At 40.7% G+C, this 16,369-nt stretch overlaps 1 protein-coding gene and 2 pseudogenes across 2 annotated transcripts in view; 1 reads left to right on the top strand and 2 right to left on the bottom strand.

Annotated features, from left to right (window-relative positions):
- The first annotated feature begins 1,546 nt into the window (after nt 1–1,546).
- Nucleotides 1,547–16,369, top strand: part of LOC148727367 (uncharacterized) — a 30,204-nt pseudogene continuing 15,381 nt past the window's right edge. Inside the window, exons 1-2 of the transcript XR_015989204.1 lie at nt 1,547–1,642; nt 2,001–2,934. The product of XR_015989204.1 is annotated as an uncharacterized LOC148727367 (transcript). The remainder of the gene's footprint in view (nt 1,643–2,000; nt 2,935–16,369) is intronic.
- LOC148727371 (uncharacterized) lies at nt 10,116–13,502 on the bottom strand (annotated as a pseudogene).
- Nucleotides 13,626–16,369, bottom strand: part of LOC148727370 (uncharacterized) — a 2,860-nt gene continuing 116 nt past the window's right edge. The window contains exon 1 of the mRNA XM_088726505.1: nt 13,626–16,369. This exon is cut by the window's right edge and continues 116 nt beyond it. Coding sequence (XP_088582631.1) covers nt 15,261–16,292 — 1,032 coding nt within the window. The 5' untranslated portion in view covers nt 16,293–16,369 and the 3' untranslated portion in view covers nt 13,626–15,260.

The following is a 16,369-nucleotide window of genomic DNA, read 5'->3' as shown; positions in this document are numbered from 1 at the left end:
ATTTACTCAGAGATGTTTTTTGGAATGGTGAATTGTTTGTAAGGTTTAATTTTTGTGGGGGCTTCAGCTTTTACTTTGCTACCATCGGCGGGGTTTATTTGTCTGCGTATCGGGATCGCAAGGTCATCTGGGAGGAATTGTGTATTGGCCGCACCCGGTGGTGGTAGGAATCAGTACGAATTTATTTGTCGGGGGAGGGGACTAGTATGCTCGTGGGAATCCGCGTCGTAAATCGGCCATTTTGGGGCTGTCTCATGCGTACACTATGCAAGTTCTGCGTTTTTGCTTCCAGTATATATTGTTGGTGTTTCGAAGGTAAGTTTCATTCTTTAGCTGTTCTTTATTTTTTGCTTCAGCGTACCAAAATTTTTTAACCATCGTAGTTAAGCTTAAATTTGTTAGCGACTGTAAAGTAAGTGTCAAGCCTTCCGAATTTCGGCGATAGCCTCGAAATTCCTGTGCGCATGTTGTTAGTGTTTTTAAATATTAATCTTACTATTTTCAGCTGTTGCAGCAGTTTCTCGTCATAACTGCAATTCTTGGAGTCAAGCTAACCAGCGTAGCCTTAATAGCACGAAGTCAGTGCGGGCTGTGCATTTTTGCACTTCAGTTCAAAAGAGGCTTTTACGTCTACGCAAGCCCACGTTTTTTACTCGGCTTGATCCTCACTGAGGGAGCACTTTATAGCACTGATATAGCTACTGAAAATTCACTGATAGAGCCCGAAATAGACGCTGAGAAAGAATACTGCATCGAAATTTTCGCTCACATCTCCGGCGACTGTTCGACATTATATCATGGGGTCCATCTCAATTGAACAATATCGGTCAAGGATTGGCAGTCATGATAGCTTTGTTAAGACAAAGGCTGTTTATCACGTCTGATAGGACGATTTTGGAACATAACGTTTATGATGTTGTATTTAAATGTGTTTTACTTACCAACGTTGAAGCAAGTGGTTGGGCAATACAAAATGAGGAACGAAGTGAAATTTTGGGGAAAGAGTACCATCTCACCCCCTAGATTATATATGCTTTCAACCATTAATTATGTATGTACCCCATATTTTTTTAAGACAATGACTTATTCCCATGGGCTTAGCATATATACATTACTAATAAGTACTTACTGCTTCAATAAAAGAGAAATTGATTGAAAGCGGCTTTTTCGTCTCCATTCCTTTCTCACGTTCTTCTCCTCTTTAATTTTTTTCTTTTCTTTCCTTTTTACCTTCTTGGCAGTTCTGCTGAGCCTTGAACCATCGCTCCTCAGACAACGCGTTATTATCAGACCATTATCAAACCATAGCCTTACCACTATGCTACGCAATCCAAAAGCTACTTTTTCTTTTACCTTTCAGTAAAAAAATTTCATAACAATATGTGCATTGATATAATGCACCAAAGGTCCCCTTTGCACTAAAGAATGCATTTCCTCTTCTCTACGATTGGCCAAATACCACATACAAAACAAAATTTATTCATACCTCTTTCTAATAAAATCAACGAAAGAAGAAGATAGAAAGAAGAACAACAACAACTCGGAGATGGAGAGACTGAACTTTATTCGACTTTCTCGAATATTATCGGATCACGACCGGTTCATACAATGGTGCAAGGATCACAACCTGTTTGCGACGTCGGTAAAATGTCCTCGAGCTGGGTGCAGCAATAGGGACCTTAAGAAACCACGACGGCGACGGCAACGAAGACGTGGAAAAACAAGAGATCTAATTGGCAGAACAATAGCTCAGCAAGTGCGTTTTGAAACTTTGTACATTTCTTAGCCGTCCTATGCAAAATAACAACGTGAAATCGCCAAAATTTGCGTCGTCTGCGAACCGAAACCGCGACGGCATTTTATTTTAATTTCCATTTCGAACTCAACGGCTACTTTATACGTCATGCTGAAGTTGAGCTGTGGCGCTGTCTGAGACAGTAAGCTCCTGCAGCAATTTTTGAAATTCTAACTAAGAGTATAAATTCATTTTTTAATCGAAGTCTTCCTTGGCGTCACCGTCCTGGTTTCTTAAAGTCCCTAATGAACTTACCGGGACGCGACGTGCTTCATCGCAAGACGGGCACGAGTGGCGATGTTCAAAAAGGGGTTGCGATGGAATGGCTTCAATGCGCCGGAATTCATGGTTTTCTGGTAGCAGAGTCTCCATCGAAAAAGTTTTAGCCCTAACCTACGCCTGGGCGCACAAATTTACAAATGCTCAAGCCGTGCACGAGACCTCACTTGACGACGAAACTACGTCAAAAGAAACGGTAGATTGGTATAACTATTGCCGAGAGGTTAGTACTAACAGAATCATGAATCATCATGCGGGGCCTATTGGTGGACATGGTAAAACTGTAGAGATCGATGAGTCCAAGTTTGGCAAGATGAAGTATCACCGAGATCGCGCCATTGAAGGAAAGTGGGTATTCGGTGGAATTTGCCGATAAACTAACGCTTGTTTCCTTGTTCCGGTAGAGGGTAGGGACAAATATACACTTTTACCCATCATACGCACTCAAATATTGCTGGGGAAACGCGTGATGAGCGACTTATGGAGAGCTTACAATTGCCCAAATGACGAGGGCTATGATCATCTCACAGTAAACCACAGCCTAAACTTCGTTGACCCAGACACCGGTGCGCGCACACAGGACATCGAAAATACATGGTGGGGAATCAAGCGAGGTTTGCCCCAAACAGGAACATCCAAAGGACTTTTCGATGGCTACCTACAAGAATATATGTGGCGTCAGCACCACGGAAACGATCCCTTTGGAAACGTTATCGAACATATCGCCCAACTTTAGGAAGTCCAACAAGACCAGATACAAAGGTTTGTTTGCACCGCTGTATGCACCGGCCTTCACGAACAATTTTCATCACTAGGACACGAAAGGATAATGAGAGAATCAACCAAAACCACAAGAACAGGTAAGACACAACATTTATTTAAACTTTGCATTGACAAACTTCAAAGCCTGACCGTAGACTTGACGTTATTTTCCGGCCAATTTTACGCTTTCAAAGCGAAACTGAACATTAAATTATATTTCAAAATTAAAAACCTCTGAAAAATGCCTTAAATTTATCGTTTTGCAAAGCCAAAACGCGCCGAATTTACCCTGTTTCAAAAAGACTTAGAAAAAAATCCAAATTTTGAAAACAAAGACTACTAGTCTCTGCGGAGTTCTATTGTTATCGCTATTGTTTTCATTGAACGAAGACCGAATGCATAATTAATGCATGGGGTTATATGATACTCTTGCCATTATAAACTTATTGGTTTTCGCAAGCAAGTTAGAACCCAACGAGACCTGTTATTGTAGCGATTTCAAAACTAACTCAACTCGTTTTGATTTTGAAAAAAGTAACATGCCACAAGATATCATCTAAATTCACTTAAATTTTAAATTCCTGAATATAGTAGTGTCAACAATGCCTGATGAAATAAGTATCCACCAATTTCAACTACATCATTCGTTTTCTCCAGTACATAATTCAGTAACGCAACGCAACTCGTAATTCCATTTCAAAATTTGATAAAAGTGAACAACTTTTGCTTTCATATAAGACAATTTCTACAACTGCAGTCCTGTGATAATTTGCGTATCAGAATTATATCTAATAGTTACCTCCTAAAAGTAAAAGCTTTTCTGCCACGTCGGTTTCTGACAGCGAAGAAATCTCTCCTTCAAAGATGCTGTTCAAAACACTTTGAAATGCCGTTAAATTGACTTGCTCGCCACTTTCAAGTTGGATAACAATCTTTGCACAGACTTGTTTAGTAGAATTACTAGATCTCATAGTGTATCCACACCTGTCACAGTGCACTATTTTTCCCGCCGAGGGTTGGAGAAGTCGTTTTGAGCAATACTTATTTAAACAATGAATAAATGTTTCAACTGCCTGAACTGAGTGAATATTTGACACTTTCACCGTTACTTAATTACAGTCTACTGTGTTCAGATCTTCTTCGGAAACGAACACCCTTGAAAGTGTGTCATCAGCAATAATTTCTGTTACTACTGAACGTACAGTAGTAGAAAGTTTCTTCTTTCCAAACCAAGAACGCACTTGAACAGGGGCGATACGATAAACTTTCCCGTTTTCAATCATTGGAATATGCTGTTCCCATATATCTACAACTATAGTTCCAGTGGAATCTGCAAACGTAGTCTCCGCCAATTTCAACTCCCTCGCACCAACCGTTGAAATGTCGCCAACACGTACTATTTTTCCGCTCAATGTGACATTCTCCCATTCATTGGTAGACTTAGTATGTCTTCAATTGAAACGGGCTGCGTACGCGCCGGCATCAGGCCCTCTTTGAACTGAAATGAGTACTCAGTGTGTCCAGGTACTGATATCTTGTTCATGTTGTTTATGACTATCTTCTCGCCATCTGAAGTGTAGATGAAGCGTTGAATCTTTACAGGCGTACGACATTTCTTGCAATCCACCAACAGCGGCCTTTTGTGTTTAGAGTACAACAACGCTTCTTGCGGCTCTTCATCTTTCGTCTGTAACAGCAGTGTAGAATAGTCAATAGTCCTTTTTTTTGTCACGTTTTATCGGAGACAACTGGTGAACATAGCCTTTAATGGCTTCGTTGCCTTGAAAGCCTTGGCGATGTAGTTGCTTCAGGGACAATTCTGCTTGCTGTTGCCTCCATTGAACTTTCCGTGCCCTTCACTGAACTTACCATGGTCTCCATATTTGAACTTGCAGTGCTTTTCGTTGAACTTGCTGTGCTTCTCGTTGAACTTTCTGTGCTTTTCGTTGAACTTGCTGTTCTCGTCGACGAACCTGATGAATTCCTGGCATTTGCTGCGCTCCTGGTAGTTGACGGAGACCTGACATATTTGTCCGCCATCGTGACTGTTTTTTACTAAACTTGATCCATGCCATGCGGACGCATTTTTCATATATGATGTGACTGGATCGAAAATTTTACTCATCTTTGATTGGCTAACCTAACCTTGACCAAAGTTCAAATGGCATCTGTTCTGATTGGTGCTTTTCGATCCTCACCGCTCCAGCGACGACTCTCACGTTTTTATTTGCGAGCCCGAAGCTGACTTTTTACATTGCGATACTGTTTTCGCGAAGCGTTCAGAGTCTAAACATTTGAGCGCCAGATTTAGTTGAGCTGAGAACTATCAGTTAGAATGTGTTCGTATACTATAGAAGCCTTTTGTCGTAAATACTTGCGCGTGTTCACAATAGAGGTCACAGTTTGACAGGAGACAACAGCAAAGTTCTCCGAGTTGTGGGTTTAACCATGAGCTATCATGGATTGTATATGACTTCTATATTCCCCTTTTAGCTTTTTGGCCAGCTTCAGCGAACAAGCTGGGACTGAAAACTCGACTATAACACACTACGCTATAATTAACTCTTTTTTTGCCAACGTGACGTTAAGCCAACTTTGGTAACTCTCTGTGGAAAGGTCCAGTTGGTACCCCAAGTGCCTGCAGACACTTACAGGACCGCTCCCTTACAACAGCTCTTCATTGCATAGTTTAACTAACAGTTCAAACAGGGTTTCACAAAAATGGTGGTAACTGGAGGTGTTCTCAGTAATACAACAGTAGTTCCAACAAGAGCTTGCACCAGTAATTGATAGCCCCCACATGTACGCATTGCGGACCTATTTTTTGTGTTTTTCTGAGGAGCAATTGGTGCCAGAATTTTTATCACCTTGCAGTGAAGGGACAAGATATTTTTGAGAATTTCAAATGGAAAGTTGGGCGGGATTTCCTGATTATTGGGCCCCTCAGAAATATCTTCTGTTTATTGTGGGAGATGAAAAAGGTATCTGCACAAAAAAAAGTGATGCTTTTATTCCTAGCCTTGTGTGACCGAGGCAGGTTCTGATGTTGTTATTTGAACAACGAGACAGACTTATAGCCGCAATAAAATCTATTTATACAGTAGAAAAGAAATAATACTGATAAAAAGAAAGGGTGATTGCAAGCAAATCCTCAGTAAAATAGGTCACTAACTTGAGGTTACATGTATTGGAGTTATTTTTTTTGTGACCGAGAGGTTCTGAGCTTATAAGTGCTGGTCTTGACACTCTGAACTACTGAGTTAAACTAACTGTACTTCTTTTATAAGGAATCGAACAATAGCAGGAAATTCTCTAAAATTTTGGAAGTTAGGTGTGATCATTCTAAAGGAAATACATGATGCAAATCCTGTGTGTGTGATAATTTGGTTATCATAGGAAATAGTTTCTGAAGATGTAATTCTAAATTATAACAAAAAATATTACAATGTCATGCACCATTGTTAGCCTGGTCACACACTCCCCTGCTTAACACTGTCGTCCTCGACATGTAAACTTAGTGAAAAATTAGTAACCTAAATATATATTCCATATAATGCTAATAAGGCAGTTATCACTAAATATACTGAAAGTTCATTGACTGTAATAGTTATGGAACTTGTTACTGCAGTTCTTGGTTGTTTGAATTTATTCCTGTGTTTTCCAGCCGTTTTCCTCTTTGTTCGTCTTGGTGGTATAGGTGCAGTTTCTGATTCAGGGTCCACTGTTCGGGGTACTGGTTCTGCTGAAGGTATTGGATCTGAATTAGGTTGAACAATTGGTAATTGTTCCTGTGGGCAAACATGGTCATTTGTGACTGGAACTATAGGTTCTGTTTCACTTGGAGTGACTGTGGCTGCTGTTGGGCTTGTGTATCCCTTAGGGAGAATTAACACAAATTCTTCATCTGCATTGTCTTCTTGGTCAGTTGCAATATTGGAATCTGTTGAGAAGGGTTTGACAGGTTTAGGTCTATGGTCGTTCTGTTCCTTGCTAGGACTGACTGTGCTTATCCTCAGGTTACTTCGATGCACTTTCTTAATTTCAACGGGACTATCCACAGGTTCCACTGTGTAAACTGATACAAGGCTGTCTTTTGGGACATTGACAACTTTGTACAGAATAGAATCCCAAGCATCTTGAATCTTGTTACGTCCACGTACATGATTTCTTAGGTACACCAGTTGTCCTTTCTGGATTGAGATGTCGTATTCTCTGTCAGAGTGTTGTTCATGTCGCTTCTCAGCCTGTTGCTTGAGGTGCTCCCCTGCTCTTTGGTATGCATCTCTCAGTCTTGCCTGTTGTTCAGTTAGTCAATCAGCATGGTTTTCATCAACGTTTTCATCTTCACCCAGGAGTAAATCAATTGTAAGTCGAGCTCCCCGTCCAAACATGAGAAAGTGAGGACTGTATGTTGTAGATGAATGCGGTGTAGCATTGTAAACATACAACAACTCTGGTAAGTATTCTGGCCATTTACGCTTCTTTGCTGGTGAGAGTTCTAAGCAGGTCATGCATTGTTCTGTTGAACCTCTCGCATTGTGCATTTCCTTGTGGGTGGTATGGGGTCGTTCGTGTTCTCTTGATTCCATAAAGTCTATAAAGCTCAGCGATAACTTCACTTTCAAAGTTTCTTCCTTGGTCTGAATGAATTCGGAGAGGAATTCCATACTTAAAAAACCATTCTTTTACAAGGACTTTAGCTGTTGTAGTGGCTCTCTGATCTCTTGTTGGAACTGCATATGTGAACTTTGTGAAGACATCTGTCATAACAAGGAAATTCTCCCTTCCATCTGTTGCTGGTTCAAGGACTGTAAAGTCTACTGCTAAGATTTCAAGTGGCTTGGTTGCCAACAGGCTTCCCATAGGTGCTCGAATCCTGGGATTTGGCATCTTTGCGAGAGTACATCGTTCACAGTTCTTGATCCAACTCTCCACATCTGAATACATTTTGGGCCAATAACATCGTTCTCGAATCAGTTGAAGGCTTCTCTCTAATCCCTGATTTCCTGTATCATCATGCAGGCTGGTAATGACTTTTTCTCTCGGAGTGGCTGGTAACAGGAGTTGCTTCAGTTCTCCAAGTTTGGGATCCTCAACAGTTCTGTATATCAGACCTTGGTCTCTTGTAATTCTATTCCACTGTCGTAACAGGGTGACACACTGGTGGGAAAGTCTTCTCCTCTCATCAAGGGTTGGTTTTGTGCCTTTCTCCCAGAACTTCATAAATTCCTTGATTGTAGGTCTGCCTTTTGCAGGTTGATAAGCTCTTCCTTTGTATGAGTGGGGAATGATGTTGTAGAAATCACTGTATCGTCTCTAAGTAACTTTTATTTTCATCTGATGTTAGATTGACTGTGGATAGATTAAGGTCTGGTTCATGTACGGCCATTCGTCTCACTTCTATTGGGATGGGTGTTGTTACAATTGCATGACTCAGGTCAGATGGTACAGGAGTTGCCATGGTGACTATGGACTCTTATATGTAATAGTTCATCTTCTCTTGACTCTTCTGTTTCGTCTGGCACTGGTCCATGAGGTTGACGTGATAAAGCATTAGCGTTTGCATTTGATCTTCCACTCCTGTAATTGATAGTGAAGTCAAATAAAGCAAGCTGAGCTGCCCATCGTTGTTCTAAAGCACCAAGCTTGGCAGTTGTTTGCAAGTACTTCAGGGGGTTGTTGTCAGTGAAGACTTCAAATTTTGAACCAAGCAGGTAGGTCTGGAATTTCTCAGTCACTGCCCATTTAAGAGCTAACAATTCCAGCTTCATGGAGCTGTAATTTCTCGGGCTCTTTTCCCTTGGCCTCAATCTTCTACTTGCATAGGCAATGACTTTGCGCTGACCATCCTGGTCTTGAGACAGGACTGCTCCAAGTCCAACATGACTGGCATCTGTTTCCACAATAAATAGTTTATTATAGTCTGCAAAACCTAACACTGGTGCACGAATCAACTTTGTCTTCAATGCATCAAATGCAATTTGACATTCTGAGTTCCATCGCTTCATGAACGGGACATTCAATATTTTTTCTAATTTCAGCTCGTGCAAACAGTTGTTCACTAATTGGTGAAGTGGTCCAGCAATTCTTGCAAAGTCTTTGACAAATCTTCTATAATAGCTGCAGAATCCATGGAACGATCTAAGTTCTTTGACAGTCGGTGGTTTCCACTCTGATACAGCTCGCGTGTTGTAATACCATCAGATGAGATCTGGTGACCAACATAAGTGACTTTGTACTGGAAGAACTTACACTTCTCTGGTTTGAGCTTTAGGCCATGTTCTCCGAGCCTTGTGAAGACTCTGTCTAGTCTCTCAATGTGCTCATCAAAGGTATTAGAGTAAACAATGATGTCATCTAGGTAGACGAGCAGTATTTGGAATATGTAATCGTTCAAACAAGTCTGCATAAGCCTTTGGAAGGTGGCAGGACTGTTAGTCATTCCCATGGGCATTCTGTTGTATTCAAAAATTCCAAACGGCGTCGTAAAAGCAGTCTTGTGTCGGTCCTCCTCATTCATAGCGACCTGATTGAACCCACTTGCCAGATCCATTGTTGAAAACAATTTTGCATTACCGATGGCATCAATTGACTCTTCAATTCTGGGTAAAGGGAACTGATCTCTGATTGTCTTGGCATTCAGAAGTCTGTAATCAACACATAGCCTCAAGGAACCATCCTTTTTTCTAACTAACACAATAGGGGCAGCATAAGGACTGTAACTTTCTTGGATGATACCATTATCCAGAAGCTTTCGTATGTGATCCTTTGCCTCTTGAAACTGGTTTGGTGGGATTCTACGGTACGGTTGTGCCACTGGTACCTGATCTATGGTTGGGATCTTGTGTTTGACTGTCTCTGTGTAGCCAAGATCATTTTCATCCTTTGTGAAGACGCTTGCATGCTTCTGAAATAGGCTCTCAAGCTTGTTATTTTGTTTATGGGTACATTCTACATCTGATAAATCAATTGGGCACACGGAGGGTTGTTCTTGCTTGTTTTCTGTTGTGGATTCTCTGACAAACACCATCGCTTCATTGATTGATACTCTTTTGAAGTCGATGTTGTTTTTAGTATCCTCAACATCTTTAACCTCGTGAAGTACTCCTATCCGAGTGTGGGGTTGAAGCCAAACGTCTTCGTCGTTTGGCTTCAACCAATCTTCAAAATTCCTCTGCGTGGGATCATGACTCCCAAGGCTTCAACGTCCAATTCTAGATACCCAACGTACGGTATCGCTAGTCTATTTGCTGCGGTTAAATTCAACCAATGGCCAGTAGGTAAAAGAGTTTTACCTTGGGGGCGAAAGTGGTCATTGAAAAATTCTTCTGTAATTGTAGATACTTCAGATCCTGAGTCTAGAAGGCAAGGTACGTCTACTCCACCCAATCGTACTGTGACCACTGGGCACTTTCCAACTGCCTTTTCGTATATGGTTGACATATTCTCATTTGAGCCATTGTTGTCCCATCTTGTCACTTGGCTCCTTGTGACAGGGGGAGTTAGTTTGGCGACTTGTCAGGTTGCAGTTTACCTTGTGGTGGGCCTCTCCTGACAGCTAGGTTGTCCTTAGTTCGGCAGTTCCTGGCAATGTGTCCATTGCGGTTGCATTTGAAGCAAACAACATTAGAACGCTGTCCACTCCATTCCTAGGCTAACTGTTGGGTCCTTGGCTGCTTGAGGTCTCTTACTGAACTCGTTAGTTCTTCTAAGGAAATCTGTTGCTTTAGAAGGACATCCAAAACCTTATCCATAGGGGGGGGGGTGGTGGAACTAGCGTGGCACTGAGAGCTTTCAGGTGCAGCAGTCAATACTTCTTGGGATAGCGGGGTTCTAGGCATAATTCGCTGTGGTCTTTCTTCCTCTTCTGACCAGCGTAGTGCCTCCTCCCTCAAATCCAAGAATGAAGGGTCACGCTCCCTGATGAACTTCTCCAGTTCTTTTCGAAGGAAAGTGTCCCTCACATTGTCCACAAATTGGTCTCGCAGGGTCCTCTCTGGGTCAGGGATTGCTATTGGATCTGCTTTTGTCGCGTTCTTGAGTAGTTCATTTAAGGAATACGAGTATGCTCGAAGTTTTTCACTTTCCTTCTGCTTTCTCTCATAGAAAAGCTTTGGGAGTTGGGAGCTTGAACGTTTCTCCCAAAATGCCTGTGTAAGAACATGCAGGAGGAAGTCTGGGTTGCTTCTTGCTGTACATTCGCACCTCTTCCTTGGCTGGCCCTTCCAGATGAGACATTATGAAATCCACTCTCTCGGCTGGTGTCATTTCTCTCTCCTCGAAAGTAGTCTTCACTTCTTCAATAAAGTCCTCAACTGGCTGGTCACCTTCTGTCTTCCTTCCAGTGAAATTTTTTATTTTCTTATCTCGAGGAATGACAACAATCTGCTTCTGTCCATTCGTACTAGGTGTCGATGGTTGTGATGATGATCAATCAATCAATCAATCAATCAAAGTTTATTGTCTAACGTGAGGCATGGTTGCCCAATTGCCCGAGCCAGAGGCTCATGTATAAAACGGTAGACTATAAATTAACTATAATTAAAGGTATATTATTAGAAGTACTTAAAACTTTAAAGGTAAAAATATATAAGTTTAGAGTACGAGTGATAATTGTAAAATTGTAGGTGATTAATATTGATAGTTAAAAGAGTCTAAACATTATGTTCGGTGAAAGATATTGCAGTAGATGAATATGAATAAGAATGACAATGTATGTGTACGTACAATAAAAGTCAACTACATGTATTACATTTACAGATTGGTCCTAGAGTGCTAAATTCGAAATTCTTAAGTTTACTACAAAAATCGCTAAGCGTAGATGCTGTTTTAATTTCTCTAGGTAAACTGTTCCAAAGGTGACTAGCTTTATATGTAAAGGAATTATGATACGATCTATTATCATACCCTGGTTGCACTAGATTTACACCTTTATTCCTTAAACTATATCTAGATTCCCGCAATTTAAAAAAGTTTTTAATATATTCCGGACCGTTCCATTTCATACATTTAAAAAGTAAAACCAAGGAAATATAAAATCGCCTATGTTCTAGAGTTTTCATGTTGCTTTTAGCTAAGATTGTATTGTAATCAACATTATTGCCGAGATTAAGCAAAGTTTTGAGTGCGTACTTATTGACTGACTCAAGTTTAGAGCTCAGTGTTTTATTTATTTCAAGCAATAGCGGACTACAGTACTCCAGGTGAGGAAGTATGTACGCCTTATGGAGTGATAGGGAGACATCTACAGGTATAAGTTTTTTGAGTCTCCTGAGGGCACCAATCTTGGCATAGACCTTTTTTATGACACTCAGAATGTGATCAGCAAATGTTAACTTGTTGTCAATTGTGACCCCAAGGATTTTGAGTGAGTTAGATAACTCGACTCTAGAGTCACCAATGATAAATTGAGGGTCGTAAGCAATATCTCCGATCATCATAGCTTGGGACTTTATGTTGTTGACCATAAGATAATTACGAGAAAGCCAAGACAGGAGGATGTCAATATCATGGTTCAGGGAAATTTCCAAGAAAGTGATATCGTGATGAGATCGATAAGTTGTCGTATCATCGGCATATAGACGCAAGGAAGCGATCTGGCCAGCAAAGTTTAAGTCATTCATATATATATTAAAAAATAAGGAAGACTACCTTGAGGCACACCACATTGAACGGGAAGCCAATCAGAGAATTTGCAATTAAATTTAACTCTTTGCTGTCGCTCGGTTAAGTATGACTGGACGAATCTGAGGGCGTCATCATTCAGACCATAAGCACGCAGCTTGGCTAGGAGCAAACTGTGACACACAGAATCAAAAGCTTTGGAAAGGTCAATGGCAATAGTTCCAGTGACTTTCTTAGAATCCAGGGCTAGTCTCCAGTCGTCCACCATTTTTAGAAGAGCAGTGCAACATGAGTGTCCACTTAAGAATCCAGACATATTGAGAGAGAAGTGGGTCTTGAAAGCATCATAGAGCTGATCATACATACCTTTCTCAAGAATCTTGGGAATGGACGACAAGATACTGATTGGTCTGTAGTTTTCCACAAGAGAGCTATCATCCTTTTTATAGGCTGGAGTAACATTAATTAATTTCCATTCCTGTGGCCACGTTGAGTTAGCAAGGCTGTAATTAAGGAGCTTAGTCAAAGGCCCTTTTGACTAAATGACGCTGTAGCAGACTCTTTCAGGGCTTGGAGTTGGTTCATAGCTTCTTTATACTTCTTGGTCAATTCTTCTAGGTCTTTCTTCAACTGCTCAGCAGACATGATGATTCACTACTAGTGCTGTTATTGCAATCACCCTTTTTTATAAAACTGGTATATATATGTATTTTTTAAATTGGTTCTTGGCTTCTTTTGTACCCTGCACGCAGCGCCAAATGTGACCGAGGCAGGTTCAGACCGCCGCCTGGTTAGCTCAATTGGGAGAGCGCCGGACTGCTGTGCGGGAGGTCGAGAGTTCAATACCGGCCGGACCAACACTCAGGGTCTTAAAATTAACTGAGAAGAATATGCTTCCTTTCTTTAACATCAAGAAATGGTTAGATATTCTAGTCTTCTCGGATAGGGACGAATAAATGGAGGTCCCGTCTCCTGCAGGGTTGGGGTAGGAGACGTTAATTTCCCACCCACGAGATTACTGTGTGATGGATGTCCTCCCTGGGGTGGGTTGGGTGGGTAGTTACAGGGCCGTTCTGAAAACCACTTCTGTGAGAACGCACCCTGTCTAAATATTATTATCTATCTATCTATCTATCTATCTCTATCTATCTGTTCTGATGTTGTTATTTGAACAACGAGACAGACTTATAGCCACAATAAAATTTATTTCTACAGGAAAGTACAAAAGAAATAATACTGATAAAAAGAAAGGGTGATTGCAAGCAAATCCTCAGTAAAATAGGTCACTAACTTGAGGTTACATGTACTGGAGTTACTTTTTTGTGACCAAGAGGTTCTGAGCTTGTAAGTGCTGGTCTTGACACTCTGAACTACTGAGTTAAACTAACTGTACTTTTTTTTATGAGGAATCGAACAATAGCAGGAAATTCTCTAAAATTTTGGAAGTTAGGTGTGATCATTCTAAAGGAAATTTATGATGCAAATCCTGTGTGTATGATAATTTGGTTATCATAGGAAATAGTTAGGTGTGATGGTGCGACTTAAAGGAAATTTATGATGCAAATCCTGTGTGTGTGATAATTTGGTTATCATAGGAAATAGTTTCTGAAGATGTAATTCTAAAATTATAACAAAAGATATTGCAATGTCATGCACAATTGTTAGCTTTATTATCACAGGCTTCAAAACAATATTGCAAGTGTGATACCAGGCTATTTCTTGACAAAGGGCAGCACCCGTACACAACATAGGACATCATCCCTCAAGTTACTTAACCGCGCCCTTCATTCTTCTTTGAGATTTTGTGCCATTATTAGTTTTGCAATTATTGGTAGTCTAAAAAAAACAACAACAAAAAAGAGAAGAAGGCTTAAAACATTCTCCTTGAGTTATTACTTCTGTCAAATAAACTTGCATAATTATTTAAATTATTTAAGTTGTGTAACTAAGTTGGCACATTCAACCTTCACAACTGTGGATTAATTTCATCAATCTTTCATATCGATACACTGAATAAATTTGAACATTTCACTAACAGCACTCATAACAAAGTACACAACATAAACAAAATTAATTTCTTTTTAACTGGCACTGATTAAGTAATGCATTCAAATTTTGAAACAAAAACTCAACTTACAATGTTTCAAAGTTGCATATTAACGAATTTCATATTAGACAACAGATCTTTTTTTGTGCTACTTATGCACTAATGCTTTTAAACTAAATGACACCACTAACTCGACTGGTAGATAAACTGCTACTAGCGTCTTGGAATTCATTTGGTGAACTTTACAAAACTTTACTATGTTTTCAACAACTTTACTCATGCAGCAGTAAACAAGACTAAATGATTACTTCATTCTGTAACAAAAATAAGACAGAATGTATATGTAAACTTTCCTCGCTTGCGTTCTTGGTTTGGGTAGGGAGAAACAGTGGCAGATACAGACCTTGGGCTGGAGGGGGGGGGAAGGATTGTTTTTGTGTTTATATTTTACCCAAAATAAAAGGGGGGACTGGGCTCTCCAAGCCTCTCCCCGAGAACCACCTCTAGGAAAGCTCCGTTAGGGAAGAGGGGGGGGGGGGGAATGGTTACCCTGGAGCAGAATCTCTGGTGTTACTTAAAGCAACTTAGGAATCATTCATATCTGTGCTACAATTTACCAGTACTGAACATATTTGGACACTGCATGTTCAGGTCAAGCAGGTTTGATTTCATGTAAACTCTAGACTAGTACATACTGTAGGCCTGAAATCAAGAACCATTCTAAGAGATTGTCAGTAGCTATAAATGAAAATTTTAGTTATCCTCCACCACTTTGTTGAAGGCTTGCTCAGCCTGCTCAAACAGGTCTTGAAGTATGTTTTGCAAATGGACCGCCTCCTTTAGATCCCTCCGCAATGTTTTCAAAGTCTGTATCGACAAAACATATGTTCCAGCGTTGGCCGCTGTGAGGGTCATAAAGAGAACAACACTTGCTAATCCCAAGCCTTTAGTAAAGGAATTCAGTTTGTCCCATGTGTGGAAAAGTTGGAAACCTTGTGTCGTGCCTGTTGCAAAATTGACAACTCCATCAGCTGCGGCGTAATCAGCCACGAGATCAACACGCTGTATTTGGCCATCAATCTCGATTCGCAGGTTGCTGATTTGTCCAAGAATTGAGTTGAATTGCGTGTTGATTACTACCATTTTCTTGGGAATTTTGCAATTGTTTGGATCTCTCTCGCAAATGTCCACGAGTTCTGTGACTAGCTGTTCCATTCTTTGGAGTCTGCCGGATATCCTACTGAACTCATCACGGTTACCTTCAATGAGATTTGATGCGCTGGAGATGGTCTTCCAAGTCATGTAGAGCTTCACAAATTGAGATACTGCAATGAAGGCTGATCCATACACCATATCTGTGATTGCCTTGTTGCTCTCTTTCTTCTGGAAATCTTTCACTGTGTTTAGATTCTCATTTTTGATCTTTTGGTGATCGGTGATTTTGTCCTCTGCAATGCGCTGCCACAGTTCTGTCAACGAGAAACCAGACCGATTCCAACAATGCTCTAACATGGCCTCTGAAGCATTTCTCTTTTGACAGTCAACAGCACTATGGATGGCCTCTTTACCATCTTCTGTTACTTTTCCAAGCATTTCTTCGATGGTGTCAATGTGCTCTCCCAAAGTGTATATCTCCCCGACATTTTTAAGTGATTGGCGAAAAGACCATCCACTCTGACAGAGATCAGCAATGTACCCGAGTATTTTACCCATGTTTCCTTTTCGCTCCTCCTCAGGAATTTCATTATGCATCTTCTGTACAGCAGCAGCAGCATCATCATCCATGCTCACCGATTACGAGCAATCTTGGAAATGAACAAATTTCGAGAATCACCTTCATTAATTACAGTTCACATGGGGAA

The sequence above is a fragment of the Stylophora pistillata genome, chromosome 7 (assembly GCF_964205215.1).
Source record: "Stylophora pistillata chromosome 7, jaStyPist1.2, whole genome shotgun sequence".
Taxonomy (NCBI): domain Eukaryota; kingdom Metazoa; phylum Cnidaria; class Anthozoa; order Scleractinia; family Pocilloporidae; genus Stylophora; species Stylophora pistillata.
This window is presented reverse-complemented; position numbering and strand designations above follow the sequence as displayed.